The sequence below is a fragment of the Ursus maritimus genome, unplaced genomic scaffold (genome assembly GCF_017311325.1).
Source record: "Ursus maritimus isolate PB19 unplaced genomic scaffold, ASM1731132v1 scaffold_2, whole genome shotgun sequence".
NCBI lineage: Eukaryota > Metazoa > Chordata > Mammalia > Carnivora > Ursidae > Ursus > Ursus maritimus.
In genome coordinates this window covers 17005111-17021625 of record NW_024424452.1, presented here as the reverse complement: position 1 = coordinate 17021625, position 16515 = coordinate 17005111, and the positions used below count along the sequence as shown (strand labels likewise).

General features: G+C 50.6%; 1 protein-coding gene across 1 annotated transcript; it reads right to left on the bottom strand.

Annotated features, from left to right (window-relative positions):
* Positions 1 to 152: 152 nt before the first annotated feature.
* On the bottom strand, positions 153 to 14424 carry KIF22 (kinesin family member 22). Its single transcript, XM_008685285.2, has 14 exons — positions 14302 to 14424; positions 7606 to 7801; positions 6170 to 6297; positions 5927 to 6081; positions 5490 to 5699; positions 5179 to 5409; positions 4887 to 5040; positions 4640 to 4775; positions 2584 to 2752; positions 1895 to 2063; positions 1437 to 1504; positions 536 to 748; positions 367 to 426; positions 153 to 278 (listed from the first exon to the last, which is right to left on the bottom strand). The coding sequence occupies exons 1-14, from the start codon at positions 14357 to 14359 to the stop codon at positions 243 to 245; spliced, it is 1983 nt and encodes a 660-aa protein (XP_008683507.1). The 5' UTR covers positions 14360 to 14424; the 3' UTR covers positions 153 to 242.
* Between the last annotated feature and the right edge of the window lie 2091 nt (positions 14425 to 16515).

Genomic DNA, 16515 nt, shown 5'->3' with positions numbered 1-16515 from the left:
GCGGTTTATTTACAATCCTGCCCCGCTTCATTCCTGCCTGGTTTTCCCAAAGATGGCGCCCAAAGAAGTTTCGCGGAGGAGCTTGTGGCCCATCCCAAGAGCAATTATACCCCCGGCCCCGCCCCCGCAGTCCCAAGAATCAGGCTGAAACACCGGAGTAAAAATTGTATTTACACGACACGCAGTTATATGAGGATTAAAAAAACAAAAAACAGGAAAGGAGCTGGCGGTCAGGAGGGGCCTCAGCGCTGGCTCGCGGCGAGACCCAGGATGTTCGCCTGCAACACAGGAGTGAAGGGGAGAGCAGCGTTAAAGCGGGGGCAGGGCACAGGCCGGGAAGAGGAGGGGGCCAAGCGGTGGGCTCACCTTCAGGAACGACTCCATCTGTTTTCCCGATATGCCCTCCACGCGTTCCAGGTCCTCCACCTGGCAGGACGGCAGCGATGGGAGGCGAAGGGGCCTCGGGGGTGTTGCGCTTCTCCCCTCCCGCTCCACCCCCCAACTCCATTCCAGGGCCGCCCTCCCTGGCCATTACCTGGCTGAAGGGGCCATGGAGCTCCCTCCAGCCCACGATGAGCTGGGCCTTCTTTTGGCCAATGCGCTGCAGGCTGCGCAGATCGCGGGCAGAGCCTTCGTTCAGCAGATCTAATATTTTTTGGCGCCCATGGGCCAGTAGCTCTGGGCTGATCTGTAGCTCCCAGCAGTTCTCAGCCTTCTCCTCTGGCTCTGAGGCATCCAGGGACTCCAGCTATGAGGCAGGGGGAGGTGAGTGACAGAAACAGTTTGCTACTCAGCCCGTGGCAGCAAACTGCTTTAGACTCCTCTGCCAAGGATAGGAGCCGAACAGCAGCTACCTCCCCGCCCTCCCTAAACTCTCTTTCCCTCAAGTGTCTGTCCAAAAACCCTTCTCTCGGGTCATTATCTCTGGGCTGATCCTCATTTTATCCGACTTGTGAAAGAGCGGTAATAGTTGTTGTGAAGCACACAGTAAGCTCTTAAATTCGCCTCATCTCTAAAAAGGAACGAATAAGCTCTTTTTCACTCCTAGGAAGGCACACAGAAGGTGCTCTATAAATGACAGCCACGCCCCCACCACATCAGCTGTTTTTAGGTAATTCTTCCAGTGTTGCCTCATTTCTTGAGTGCTTAGGTCATTTTTCCCAAAGTGGGCTCTTAAGTTTGTGGAGTGGGACCCAGGCTACACACTGTTAAGTAGCTGCTGAGGGTGAGGTGAGAGCCGCCAGGAAGAAAGTGATCTCTGCTAGGTAACATACTGCATTTCACCCTAAATGCCCTGTAAGGTATCTCCACATTCAGAGGATAAGCAGCTTGTAAATAGCTGGTGTTTTAACTCCATGGCCAGCGCACTTGCCATTAGAGCTCACTACCCTTACTTCTCCGCTCCAACTGTAGCTCACGCTGCCAGCTGCTCTCACCTTTCTCTTCCGGCCTTTCTTCTTCAGGATATGGATCTCAGCATTTGGGGATGCTGCCTGCTCCTGAACTGAAGGCAAGAATTGTGAACCGGAATCATGGGAGAGGCTAACTTTTCACCCTCCCTCACTTGGTTCTCCTATTCCTGATTCCCCAGGTCCCTTCCAGCCCAAGTGAACCTCTTCTTTTGTAGTTTCCATATGACCTTTCTTACACCTGTATTTGAAAGCAGTCTCAGCTGTTATTGCATGGTAATGAGTCATACCCCTGTCATTCTGCCCCGACAGTACTAAGTGCCTGAGCACAGAGCACCCGAGCTCTATTTCGGACGTCCTCACCACCACCCCCGTCCCTGGGGTTGCAAAATAGTGGGAGCACATGAGTGACACGATGAAAGCTGTTCCGAACACGTCCCAGGATCTGTCATCTGGGCCCTCCTGGCCCCCACAGCCAAACTTACTCAGTTGTAGGGGCATCACCACAGCCTTTTTGAGGGGCTTCGCTACGGTGACTGTGCGGCGGGCAAGCGGTCGAAGCATTGCGGGAGACGAGTTCTCTTTATCCTTTGGGTCCACAGCGTCCTGGGCCAGAACCCTGGCTTCCAGTTCTTTTTGCTTCATCTTAAGCCTCTGTTGGAAAGGATCAGAGAAACATGTGACCCAGACGAACTTTCAGACAGCTGGAAGGAGATGGGTTAGGAAAGTGAGTGCAGGGCTCTGAGGCCCTAGCTGGCACGGTGACGACCAACGAAATAAGCTACCAGGAGACAACTGGAGCTCAGTAAGGGCTTTCTAATGATCTGGGCTGCTCAGAGGTGGAACAGGCCCCTTTGTGAAACACTGAAGGGAAGGGACTCTTCAGACAAAGTGCTAACTTAATTTGAGCTGTATTTTAGGAAATGACAAGGTCTTACAAATTTTTCCTTTCACCTAGATTTTCACAACCTCACCTCCTCAAAGCTGACCTCAATTATTTTTCAAAGTCCGGCTACATTAAGGACATTCAAGCAGAAGCCGGAGAACAGGGATTCCAGTGTTAGGTAAAAACTGGATGCTGGTCCAGCCTTCCGGTGCCTTTCCCTAGCTGAAGATGCTCAGACTGCTTCTAAAGGCCAGTAGGAGTGCCAACCCCCACCTCCCCAACACTTACCTCAATCTCCAAATCCTTCTCCTCCATTGTCTTCATGAGCACCATCCGCTCTCGCCTTGGGGTGTTCAGCCCATGGGTCCCCTGGCTCCCCTGGGAGCCCAGCAGACGGTCCAAGCTGAGGAGGCGCTCCAGCACAGCGGGGTCCATGCTACTCAGCTTCTGTAGGGGGCTGAGCAGACAGAGGTTACTCCACACCTAGTCCTTCTCTCATCACCCTCTCCACAGCAGCAGGATTCCTCTCATGATGCTTTAAGTTGCCGTAGTCTGTGGTTCCAGACTCTGGTGTGAACTCGCTGGGCAATCCTGAGCAGGTCAAGCAGACTCTCCGGCTGTGCGCTCCAACAGGTGAATGAGGATCCACCACTGCTTGCCCAGGAACCTCTCAGGGATGCCAGGAGATCCGACAAGACAAGCACTTCGTGCACACCTGAGTTCCAAGTGTTCCGGCTCTAAGACGCTGCCCCACCCTGCCCTGTAGGCACTCACTGACAGAAAGGAGAGGCAGAGACAATGAGAAGGTGACAGCAAGGCTTGTGTGCCGGTTTCTTTGAAAGAGCAGTTGGGGAAAGATTCACAGAGGTCATCAGCAGGGCTTTGCAGGCCACTGAAGGCCAATTTGAAGTCCACCTCACATGCCAAGCCTTCTTCCCAAGGGCAGTAGGAAAGGCCTCTTCAAGCTGAGTCCTGACTTAATATGAACATGACAATGCCTAACATTTATTCCTTCTGTCTGGAATTGTTTCCCTCCCGATTATCATTCAAAGTCAATTTGATACCACCTTTCCCATGAGCCCCAACTTGATCGCGTATCTTCCTTCCCATACTGTGAGCTAGCTCCTCAAGAACAGGGACTGCCCTGTTCCTTGGGTGCAAGCGCCTAGAAAGAGCAGGATCAGAAAATCCGGGTGAACACTAGAGGTCATTTCCTCCTGGCGGTCACAGAAGCAGCAGCTCCTTCCTCACCACACCCTGTCCTACCTACCCTGCATCATCTACTGATGTTCTCGTCTCCTTTCCCTTCCTGAAAACTGAGCCCCCGAGGTCAAGGTCTGACTAGGTCTGACGTGGCCCATCTCTGAGCTCACCCATGATGCCCATCCGGCAGAGACTTTGCCTATTCACATGTAACATGCATGTTCAGGGGCGTGTGTTTCTCTGAGTTTATGCACATAAGAGAAGGGACAGCCGACAGACAGCTTGAGAAGGACAAGATTGAGGGTTCTCAGCAAACACTCTTTTCTGTATGCCATCCATCCTCGGCTACAGCAGCCCCCCCGGGGGGCAGAGTATGTACTAATCCTTGACCTCCTCAGGTCACCTCTGTTCACTAGTCTTCAGACGTACACAGTTGAGAGAGGCTTTATTTGGGCTTGGGTAGAAACCGGGCAAAGGTAAAACTGCAGCTGCCTCCCTAGAATTAGCGGGGTCAGTGGCCAGACAGAAAGCAAGACCACTAAACAGCAGTGACCTAAGGATTCACGCATCCTGGGCCATGAGGTGGGGCTAGCAGAACCAGAGAGAGAGGCCGCACATACAGAAGGGACTAAGAGACTTTGGACTGAGGTCAGCAGCAAAGTTAAGACAGCAACAGGCTCCTTGCAGAGTCATGGAGATGCTAGACTCTTGCACAGACTGAGAGGTCTCAGAGAGACACAGCTCTTCACCTCTTGTCTCTTTGCTTTGCTCTTATCCTCTAGACCTGAAAGACCCGATCCAGATTACCCCTTGTGCCAGAAGTTCAAGTGCTCATCCTTGAAACAGCTGCCCCCAAGTGCGAGGTTTTGCTGACTGCCTAAAGGGGTTGGAAAATGGAAAGGGAGGGGCTAGAACTCAAGGAGCAGGCTTCTTTCAGGCCCTGGGCAGCAGCACCAAGGCTAGAGATTGAGCTTAGCACTTCCAGTGAATTCAGTGGAGTAGGATTTGGGGTGAATTCGATGAGAGAGGAACAAGTTTGCAGCTCAAGAATCTGACAGGCTAAATTTACCCACTACTCTCTGCACCTAACCCAGACATGACAGTAAAGGGGACCTCCCCAGGCCCCTCCTCCTCTGCTCACCTGAGTTCCTGGGAGGCAGAGGCTGGAGCTGCTGGGGGCTCTGGACTCCCAATTTCTTCTTCCTCGGGGCCACGGGCTCTCTTTGCCTCTGACGGGCCTAGCAGTTCTTTCTGGGACAGCTTAACAGGTGCCAAGACTAGGAAAGATGTGGGGGTGGGTCAGCCCCTGTGCTGATGCTGGGCAGCTTCAGCACGCGCCCCAGTCGTCCAGAACTGCCCTCTGAACTCTTGCCAAGCCCAGTCCTCACCACGAAGCTGCAGACTCTCATTGGTAAAAGGCCGGTTGATCACCTCCTTGGACCTGGCAGCAAAGTTGAGCGCAGAGACTGTATCTAGGTAGAAGCGTCTCTCAGGGGCAATGTTGGCAATGAGGATGCTGTGGGCTGAGCCACCCAGAGAATCCTGAGGGATGGGGATTGGGCAGGATAGGCAGATCAGAAGCCCCACGTTTCTATTCCTTGACTGCAGTTCCCCCGCCTCCCGGCACACCTGAGAACCAACTTCTCCAGCCCCTTTTCACCCTGAGATGGGTGGCCTGACCTGCAACAGGCGAGTGAGCTTGCTGTCCCGGTAAGGCACACGAGGCAGGCCCTGGTTCAGCGCATCCACCACCTTGCCCAGTACAAAGAGGGAGGAGTTGATGGCCCCGCTTTCCTTCAGCCGCAGACCCTTGTTACCCGTGCGCCGGTTGTCCTCGGAGCCAGCCAAGTCAATCAGGTAGAGTTTACCCTCCCGCTGGCGAAAAGGGGCCAGACGTTCCCGCTGATCCACCTGGGGTTAAGAGCAAGGGCCCCCAAACTTAATTCAGCCTCTAGGGGCTTCCAGGGTCTTCCCCAGTCAGCGGGCCTCACCTTCACCAGGAGCACAGCATGACTGCGGGAGGAGCGCTGGTTGAGCCGGGTGGCTCCTACAGTCCGATTTCTACTGGCTGGCAGGAAGTGCCGCTCAAAATCAGCGAAGCTAGTGATGGGCTTCTGCGTGAGGCCCGGAATCAGGATGTTTCCCCGACAGTCTTCTCGGATCACCAGGTCTCCTGATGCAGGGTCCAAGAGGTCTAATACCTGTTGGAGCAGGGAGAGGTAGGGCCCGTTCTCCAGACACAGGCTGCTTACTTCCTGGGCATCCGTCTCCTCCTTCTGCTGGACTGTCAGAGGGGTACCATCTGCTACCCCAACCTCTGTCTTTCCAGGTCTTGCCTCCTCGCTAGGGCAGAGCTTCGTGGTCAAGAACTGAATCTTATTTTGTTTGACCTTTGTCTCTCCCCTCCCCAACCAGAGTGGGGCCTCACCTTCTCCTGATAGATCTCTAAGTAGGACATGGTGACAGAGAGAGCCCACGGCCGGCCCTCGCCGCCCTCCTCCCGTGTGAGCTGTAGGAGGTCCATGAGAGCCCGGGGAATCACTCCAGGTTGCTCGGGGCTGCCCAGCATTGTGTGTGTCTTCCCTGGGGAAAGTGGAGATTGCTGTGAGACCTTCTTCCCCACTCCCGAGCCCTCTCGGACCCAAAGCTGTTCCTTATCTGACTCCCTCACCTGCCCCCGTGGGCCCATAGGCAAGCACACTGGCATTCTGCCCTTCCAGCAAGTGCCTTAGGATGGGCTGCACTGATCCTGCATAGATGTCCTGCTGAGAGCTCTTCTCCCCATAGAAGGCATCGAACCTGCCGGCAGGAGAAAAGGAGGGAATTAGTGGAGGATTCCAACCTCACCCAGACTTAGAGGGTAATACTGGCCTCGGATTTAAGAGTCCTATCTCTTTTCTTGCATAAAGACCTTAGAAAGCACCCACTGAACACCTGTTTTGCCCCAGTCCCTGTACCAGTGTTAGGAATACGGAGATGAGTTTGACGCCCTGCTCTGGGGATCTCTGTAGTCTGGTGGGATGGAAAGATACCCATACTTTGCTGTGATTCAGGAAATAAAGAGGAGGACATGCTAGAAAGAGTAACTGATTCTGCTTGAGGAAAGAGGATTTTTGCCAGAGAGGGAAGAGAACGATATTCCAAGTATCAAAAATAGTGCACGGACAAGGCATGGTGTAAGAGGGCAAGGCTTCCCGATCTTCTCCCTGACACAGCACTCATGGAAAGTAGGATCTGTGCGCCAGAACGGGGCAGAGGATACTGCGGAAGACGAGCTGAGACTCCACGCACCTATGGTCCGCTCTCGGCACTCCAGAGAAGCCGTAGCTGAGGCCACAGCAGAGATGAGTGTTTTAAGGGGACTGTGTTGGGGGAATGAGGCTGGAAAGAAACACGTCAAATTGCCAAGGGCCTAGAATGAGGTTGTCAAACTTGTTCTGTAAAGAGCCAGAGAGTAAATATCTTAGGCTCTGGGAGCCATGTGAACCCTTTTGCAGCCCTCCACCGCCATTAGAGTCGGAAAGCAGCCACACACAGCATGTAAGCGAACAACGGTTCCAATACAGCTTTGATTACAAAAGACTCCTGGTCAGATCTGACCTGCAGGCCGTAGTTTGCCACCCCCCAGCCTCGAATGATAGGCCAAAGAGTCTGAACTTTCAGTCTCCAATGGGGTTTTAAAGTAGCTGCGCCTAGGAGTTCTGTCCCCAAACCTGGATGGTCCTCTCTCACACCACCCAGCCGCAGCCTGGGTTGGCTGGCTGTTCTGTGCTCCTCCAACCCTTCCCACCCCTCCCCTGACCCTCGTTGGGGCTCCCCTGCTCACCTCTGCTACTCCCTGCCCTTCCCTGCTTTATGCCTGTTTCCCCCATGAGGCTGTGAACAGTAATGTGTCTGGTTCGGCCTTCAGCCTTTCCCCCAAGTATCCTACAGAGGACCTGTCACAGTGGGCACCCGTGAACGTTTCTGAAAGACCAAATGAAGGTGTGAGGAACTCAGCTGTGCTAAGGAAGGAGCGAGGATCCTGAAGAGGCAAGTCTGAGAAACCGTGTGGGCGGTGCTAGGAGAGAGAGGAGGGGCGGGAGGGCAGAGCGGCCTGAACCTTACTGGTATTTGAGAGTCTCCTGGTGGTTCCTCCAGTTGGCAATTTCTAGGGAACAGCTGTCCAGGCCCCGCACACAAGGGGGATCACCTGCTCCATCTGTCCCATCCACAAATGGCCGCAGCCGCACAGCCACCCTTACTCGAGCTGGAGGCGGGCGCCGGCCAGCCCCCACCTTGCTTAGCCGACAGCGACCAGCCCCTAGAGGAGAGAAAGTAAGTCCTTAGGCATAAAATTCGGTGGTAGCCGAGAAGCAGCGGGGGGGCCGGCCTTGCTGGAGGTAAGGGCAGGAGTCTTGCAGGAAGAGCCACTTGATACCCTGAGCTCAGAAGGACGAATAGCAGCTTGCCCAGAGTGCGGTCGGAGTCGGAGGAGAGCGATTATGTACAGGTCGGGGACTGCAAACCATACCACGTACGTAGCAAACATTAACATTATTAGGCACCGACTACATGTCAGGCATAGTTTAATCTTCACGGTGTCCCTGAGGTAGGTTCTACTCGTACCATTTTACCAATGAAGCAGCTCGTGGAGGTGCAGCCGCTCGTCTGAGCCCCTCAGTATTTATACCTGGGGCCTTGTTTCATAGCCCACATTTTGTCTTTTTGCTCCTCAAAAGAATAAGCAAAGCCTAAAGACAAAACCAAACCCCAGCACCTTCAGTAGATTAGAGACCCTCATAACCTTGACAGAGGGGCAGGGAAGATGGACTGGAGGTGGAGGCTGAGGTCCTGGGGACACCTTGGGAGGGCCAGAGGCCCCCAGCTCGTTTCAGGGAACCTCTTTCCCCCCTGGCTGTACTGTGGGTGTCCCCAAGCTTGGCCCCAGTTCCTTCCTTGCTCTACAAGTAGGTCCAGTGGGGTGTAGATTGTCAGGTTTACACAAATGACCTGGAAGATCTTGTTAAAATGCAGATTTCGGGGCGCCTGGGTGGCTCAGTCGGTTAAGCATCTGCCTTCGGCTCAGCTCATGATCTCAGGGTTCTGGGATCAAGTCCCGCATCAGCTTCAACAGGGAGCCTGCTTCTCCCTCTGTCTGCTGCTTTCCCTGCTTGTACTCTCTCTCTCTCTCACAAATAAATAAATAAAAATCTTAAATAAAAGAAAATGCAGATTTTGCTTCAGTCCCTAGAATGCCTGAGCTTTTTTTTTTTTTTTTTTTTTTTTATTCTGCGTTTCTAACAAATCGCCAGATGATATGGATGCTGCGAGGATTAAGAGTTGACATTTGGCAACCCCCCTCGCAAAACCAGTCAATGAACTGCCTGACTTTTCTGCGCTTGTTTCCTACCTGAGGTTTACAACACATACTTATATTTAAGTGCATACATACACAAAACTGTTAATGATGGTTTTCTCTCGATGGGAATTATGCAGGTTTCTTTTTTATGTTACCCAGGTCTGTAATGCTGTAATGTTTGCATTAACAGAAATACGTAACATTGTGGACATCTTTGTTTCAAAGGAATAAAGTTGAAAGTCAGTCCCCAGTCCCTTTTGTCCCAACTCAGTGTGCAGAAGGCATTAACGTGCAATCCTTCTCTAGTATAAGCTTTCTGTTTGGTTTGCTTCCAGTGAGTAAATCTAAGTCATTAAAAAAAAAAAAAAAAAGGATAATGAATATTTTATCAGAAAACACGAGATAAAACTTTTATTAAAAAGCCTGTTTGGGGCGCCTGGGGGCTCAGTCAGTAGAGCATGCAACTCTTGATCTTGGGGTCATGAGTTCGAGCCCCACACTGGGTGTAGAGATTAATTTAAAAAAATAATAAAAATTTAACAACAACAACAAGCCTCTTTATTTTCGTGAAGACTGAATGAGCTGAAAAATATCTTAGGAGGAGGGTATTTCTCTGCTTTATGTTGGATGCCCCACTGTAGCTCACAGCTAACAGAATTTTTTTTTTTTTTAAGATTTCTTATTTATTCATTTGAGAGAGAGAGAGAGAATGAGTGAGCGGGAGCGAGAGGGAGAAAGAATCTGAAGCAGACTCTGCACTAAGCACAGAGCCCGAAGCAGGGCTGGATCCACAATCGCGAGATCACAACCAGAGCCGAAACCAAGAGTTGGACACTCAACTGAGTGTTAGGCGCCCCTAACAGCAGAATTCTAACCTACACCTCTTGGCCTCCAAAAATCTGCTTTCAATGCAGATGCCATATTGCCTGTTATATATAACCTGGGAAAGTTCCTGGCAACTCTGACTCTCTCCTTTTTGCTAGTGGTAGCAGCTCGTTGTCAGGCCCATAGGCCTCATATAAGGCAAGGGCTGGTGTATGTGTCCAATGCAGAAACAGCAAGACAAAAAGGTGGACAGACGACCCCTGCTGAGAATCTTACACATAGTAAGGCATACCCATAAGTAGATGGCCTACGAGAACCGGACCTCTGCTCCTTCACCTGCCAAATGAAGCCAGTAATTCCACGTTATGGTTTACAAGGCACCGGAGGGATCTAGTTTTCACTTGATCCTCACGACTCCTGAAAGTCAGTAGCAAGTCAATAGAAACCTCCAGACATACCCACGTAGATGAGAAAATTAAGGTGCAAAGAGGTTCACTGACTTGTCAAAAATGTGTGCAGGGGCTGCTCCTTGCCTATCTTTCCCAGGGTTTTTGGAAGAACAGAGAAGAGGGCAGATACAGAAGCATTTAGGGAAGTTTAAGGAGAAGGGGAAGTCAGTGGTGATGCAGAAAGANTGTAGATTTGGGTCAGACAGAGCTGAATTTAAATTCTAGCTCTAACACTTATTAGATTGTGACCTTGGGCAAATGACTTAACATCCATGTGCCCTGGTTTGTTTATAACATGGGGTGAGGTGGGCCTTAGAAAGGCTTAATGAGAGTGAAGAGAAGTAACATGTAAAATGCCAACGCAGTTACTAGCAGGCAGTGAGTAGGTTTGTTACTCAAGGTAAGATAGCCTGGGTTCAGGGGCGCCTGGGTAGCACAGCGGTTAAGCGTCTGCCTTCCGCTCAGGGCGTGATCCCGGCGTTATGGGATCGAGCCCCACATCAGGCTCCTCCGCTGGGAGCCTGCTTCTTCCTCTCCCACTCCCCCTGCTTGTGTTCCCTCTCTCGCTGGCTGTCTCTATCTCTGTTGAATAAATAAATAAATAAAATCTTAAAAAAAAAAAAAAAAAGATAGCCTGGGTTCAAATCCCAGCTCTGCCACTTACAACTCAATGAATAAACTGGGGGAAATGATGGTCTATTCCTGTGCCTCAATTTCTACACCTGTAAAATGGGAATAAATAAAAATACATACTCATTGGGTTGTTAAGGCAGTAAATAAGCTAATTGATGTAAAAGAGCTCAGACTAGTATTTGGCACATTGGTAAAAGCTCAGTAAGTGTTTTATTTCTTATTCCTCCTTCATTTTCCAAATGTGGAAGCCCCAGTATAGAGAGGTTGGCTAACTTGCCTGTGGTCAACAGCTACCTAGTGAGAGAGCTTCCAATGAAGGTCTAACTCCAAAATTCATTCTATGGGCCCCCAGTTCTCCTCGGCCTCTCCTCTTTGTATGTAACCCCATGGGCCTTGGAGTCAGAGACAAGTTCCACCTACCAGCTGTGTGACCTTGGGAAGCCTTCTTAACCTCTCTGAGCCTCAGTTTCTCTTTATAAGAGTATCTACCCTCATAAGATTGTGAGGAGCCACAGAAAGAAGGTACATACGATGTTTGGCTCGGTGGCTGTGGCGGGTGCTCAGGAAATGTTAGCTATTGTTATTATTACACTCCTTCACTCTTGCTACTCACGATCCCAGGCAGCAGCTCGCTTCTGCCCTCACCATTCTGCAGGGTCACCGATGACCTCCTTACTGCTAAATCCAGCAGACATGCCCGGCCCCCATCCTATTTGACTTCCCAGCAAGATCCAACACCCTTGATCTGCTTTCCTTTGAGAAATAGACTTTCCCCTAGTTTCCATGCCAGAGAGCTGAGGGAAACCGCTCTCTGTTCACCCCATCTAAGTTTCTGCCAGTCTTAAATTTTCCTAGGCTCCTTCTATCCTCTCTCTAGCACACAGTTGCTCAACTTTGGCACTATTATTTTGGGCTGAACAATTCTTTGTAATAAGGCTGTCCTGTGCATTGCAGGACATTCAGTACACATATGCTAAATACACATATGCCGGTAGCATTCCGTGGGCCACTGCCCCGCCCACCCGTAACAACCAAAAAAGTCCCCAGATATTACAAATGTCCCCCTAGGGAACAAAATTGCCCCTACTCGAGAACTACTACTCTGATTCATTTCATGGGCATGGTCCCCTGCTTTCTGGGTTTTAATTACTATCTTGAAGCTGATGACTCCTAATCCACACCTCCAAACCAGAGCGCACTCTCAAACTTAGGATCCACGTTCCCAGCTGCTGCCCTGACACCTCCTCTGAGACGCTTCTCAGGTACTTCGAACCCCACTTGTCCTAAACTGAACCCTTCTCCATCTCCCCGCCACTTGGTCCTCCTTCTATGCTCTCTAGCATAAATGAATGGAACCAACCCCAAAGATGGGAGTCTTCCTTAACTCCACCTTCTCTCTCACCTCCTACATCAGTTACTCATTAACATCTGTCAATTCTGCCTCTTTAAAGGAGTCCACTTCTCTCTATGCCCACTGCACGATCTTTGCCAAGGTCGTCATCATCTCACCAGTCTTGCCCCTGTTCTGTCTCCAGTCTCACTCCCCTCCATTCGTTCTCCCTCCTCTTCCTCCCTTCCTTCCTTGCACGGGAAGGTCCAGCTGTCAGCCACAATGACTTTCCTTCAGTTCCTACAACATGCCAAGTTCTCTCACACCTTTGAGCCCTCACACATGCCAGCCTCTCTTCCTGGAATACCTTCTTTACCACCACTGCCCCCTCATATGACTGAGATAAACACATCTTACTTCCTCTATAACACCTCTTATAAAATTACTGCCCCACTAAGGTGTTCCCATGGCTACCTGGCTCCTCCGTCTAAGCACTCATCACGTTCCACTGTAGCTACAGATTTGTCCATCTGTGAACTCAGTGAAAACAAGTCTTACTCTGGTCACCTTTATATCCCCAGTGCCTGGCACGGAGTAGCTCTCAAGGAGTATCTGCTGAACTAAGATTTTATGAATGAATTAACACAAAGGATTGGCGGATTTACTTCCTGTTTTCATCATAAAAGGGGCTCACTGGCATTCCTGTCCCAAAGCTCACAGTCCAGGGCAGAAGGAAAGAAGAGGCACATGTAAACAACCGCTTATAGTATAAGAGTCTCTCCCTTTCATAATAAATGCAACTTTAAGGATGGGCAAGGATGGGTGCCTGGGAGGCTCAGTCGTCTGCCTTCAGCTCAGGTCATGATCCTAGGGTCCTGGGATAGAGCCCCACATCAGGCTCCAAGCCCAGCAGAGCCTGCTTCTCCCTCTCCCTCAGCCTGCCACTCCCCCTGCTTGTGCTCTCTTGTCAAATAGATAAATAAAAAAAAAAAAAAGAAAAAAAAGAAAGGAAGGAAGGAAGGAATCACTCAGTGGTCTTTTCATCCAGCCAAGGCCTGGTAAACTCCTATCCAACCTTCGAAACCCACTTCAAATATCACCTCCTTAAATCAAGTCCTCCCAGAATATCCAAGGGTTTACTTACTATGCACCAGACCCAGTGAGTCTTAGAAAGGTGAGGGGCACCTGTGCTCCAAAAACAACAAGATCGGGTGCTGGGGCATAATGGTTAAGAGCAGAGGCTCTAGAGTAGAACTGCCTGAATGCAAATTCAGACCCCAATATTTACTAGTTGTGTCAACTCGAAGCAAGCCATTTAACCCACCTATGCCTCAGTCTTCTCATCTGTAAAACAGGGACAGTAACAGCCAACCACCTCATAGCACTGTGTGATGATTAAATGATTCATCACCATAAAGTGCTTACAACTGTGCCTGGCACGTAGCCAGGGCTCAACATGTGTCTGACATTCTGCTAAATAGCTTTGTTTCTCCACAATACCAGACAAACAGCAGGACACTCAAATCAATTACTATGGTGCCCACCATGATCACTGATCAGAACTCAGTGTACAGGAGGAGAGCAGAGACATATGTAAACAAATACTCACATAAAAGATTCCGAATGCCCCAACGACCTTTTCAACCCTAAGATAGCATTGACTTCCACGGCTAGAGCAAAAGGAAACAGTCCCTTATTTCCCTGGTGCGTGATCTCAGCACATCTTATGCTGTCAACTCACACCCAGCTGCGGGCCGGTCGGAACCTCGGCCTGCCCTCCTGCATTTCCCAGGGATCTCCCCTCACCCAAACAGCACGTCATACACACAACCCTTCCCCCAAAACGCGCATCCAGCTCCTTTCTCTGGTCCTTACCGTTAAGTGTCAGCTACTTTTCGCTCGCTTACTCACGTCGTCTCCCGAGATGGGGTCACTGTCCCCATTCGACAAAGACACTGAAGCTCACAGAGGAAAAGTGCGCTAGGCTCAAACAAAGCTCTAGTGTCGGAACCGGCTCTTAACACAGTCCACTGACCCGCGCAAACAGTGAGCAGGAAACAGCGAGGGGGCCTGACCACCTCGGCACTCCCACACTCCCACCTTCCCCTCCCCGCCCCCGCGCCATTTCGGCCTCTCCCCAACACTTCGCGGAACCCGGACCAGACTCTGGCGCATTACCCCACCAGGCTCGACTTCGGCGCCCCGCCCAGGCCGGGCTCGCGTACCTGAGATCGCCGCCGCCATCTCGCGTCGCCTCAGCTGCGCCGTGCCCCCCGCGTCCATTCCACTCCCTCCGTTGGCCCGCCTCTCCCATTCGAATTTCCCGGGGCCCCGCCCTCTGTCCAGGGCTCCACCAATCACGTCTACTCGCCGCCGGAAGCCCCTGCTGGTGGTTCGCAACTATCCCGCCCTCTAGGGTTCGCCTCGGGGACCGGCAAGACAAAGTTTCCCATGGCGGAGGACGCATGCGCGCAGGCTGGCCACCCAGCAGTGGACGTCGCAGCCCGCGGTCCCGCTCGAACTCTGGCGCCGGAGGCACCGGCGGCGCTGGCCGTCGGACGAGCTGCTGGGCGCGGCTGGGCACTGGACTCCCCGTACCTTCTGGCTTTCGGGTTTCCAAGCATAGATTTGCGTAAGTGCAGACTTTTCGCCTCGTTTTTCCCCCTCGAGCATGAATTTTGGTACCAATCAAGCAGTGATCGAAGGCACTCAATCGATTTACCCCCAAGTTTCTCTGCATTGAATACAGTTTTCGCTATTTTGGTGGCAGAAGGGGTGATTATTTGGAAAAGGAAGACGTTGGTGGAAACACGGGTTATTCTAAGTGACCCTCACTTTCTGCAGTTTCTTGCCTTGGGTTCTTTCACGCCCTGTGGGGTGGGGGGGGTCATTTTTGTGGATTTCGGGACTTGAACTCAGTGCCAGTCAACGGTGCTTTACCGTCTGGTCACTTTTGTCACTTATGTAGGTCTGGACCACGCTGTGTGGATGCAGACAGCCATGGTGCACTCACCTCTTGCTGAGCCCAAATCCGCGCTGTCAAATCTGAGCGCAGGAGACCAGCTCAGATGTTCCTTACTTTGTAACTCAACACATCCGCTTGAGCGTTAAAGGCGTGTTCAGTATTTTACCTTGTCATCTTCACCCACGGTTGCACCCACCCAATGTCCTGTGGTTCACCCCTCTGTGAAGTAGTTACCTCTCCCTTCTGGAAGCTTAACCAGGGATGGGTATCCCATCTTTGAGCTCCTGGTAGGGCCCTGGTTTTTAGAGATTATGTCCAGTCTATTAAAAAACAAAACAAGTGTTAGACCAGGGGTTCTCAATTTTGTAGGCCTTAGAATCCTTTTACATTCTTAAAAAGTGAGGTCCCAGGGGCGCCTGGGTGGCGCAGTCGTTAAGCATCTGCCTTCGGCTCAGGGCGTGATCCCAGCGTTCTGGGATGGAGTCCCACATCAGGCTCCTCCGCTAGGAGCCTGCTTCTTCCTCTCCCACTCCCCCTGCTTTGTTCCCTCTCTCGCTGGCTGTCTCTGTCAAATAAATAAATAAAATCTTAAAAAACAAAAAAAAGTGAGGCCCCAGGGGTGCCTGACTGGCCCAGTCGGTAGAGCATGCAACTCTTGATCTCTGAGTTGTAAATTTGAGCCCCATGTTGGATGTAGCGATTACTTAAAAAGTAATTTGCGAATCTTAAAAAAAAAAAAAATTGAAACCCCAAAGATCTTTTGTTTAATGGGTTGTGTCTATTCAGTAGTTACTGTATTTGAAATTAAAGCAAATTTAAAATATTTATTCGTGCACTTCAAAATTGCAGTAGCAAATCCATAGAGACAGAAAGCAGATCAGGGCTTGGCGAAGGGCTGGTGAATTGGGACTATGGCTAGTAGGTATGGAGTTTCTTTTTGGGTGATAGGAATGTTCTGGAATTAGTGTGATAGTTGCACTACATAGTGAATATACCGAAAACCACTAACGTGTACACTTAAAAATGGTAAGTTTTATCTCCATTTAAAAATCTGCCTGAGGGGCGCCTGGGTGGCACAGCGGTTAGGCATCTGCCTTCCACTCAGGGCGTGATCCCGGTGTTGTGGGATCGAGCCCCACATCAGGCTCCTCTGCTATGAGCCTGCTTCTTCCTCTCCCACTCCCCCTGCTTGTGTTCCCTCTCTCACTGGCTGTCTCTCTCTGTCAAATAAATAAATAAAATCTTTAAAAATAAATAAATAAATAAATAAATAAATAAAATAAAAATCTGCCTGGAAAAGTACAATAGCAAACCCATTACATAAAATATAAATAACATTTTAATTTTAAAAATAACTCTTCCAAAGGAAAAAAAAAATAGTGAGAAGAGTGGCACTATTTTACATTTTTACAACTATAATGCCCGGCTTAAGAGAAAATAGCTATATTCTCCTATCTGCTTCTGCGTTCAGGAT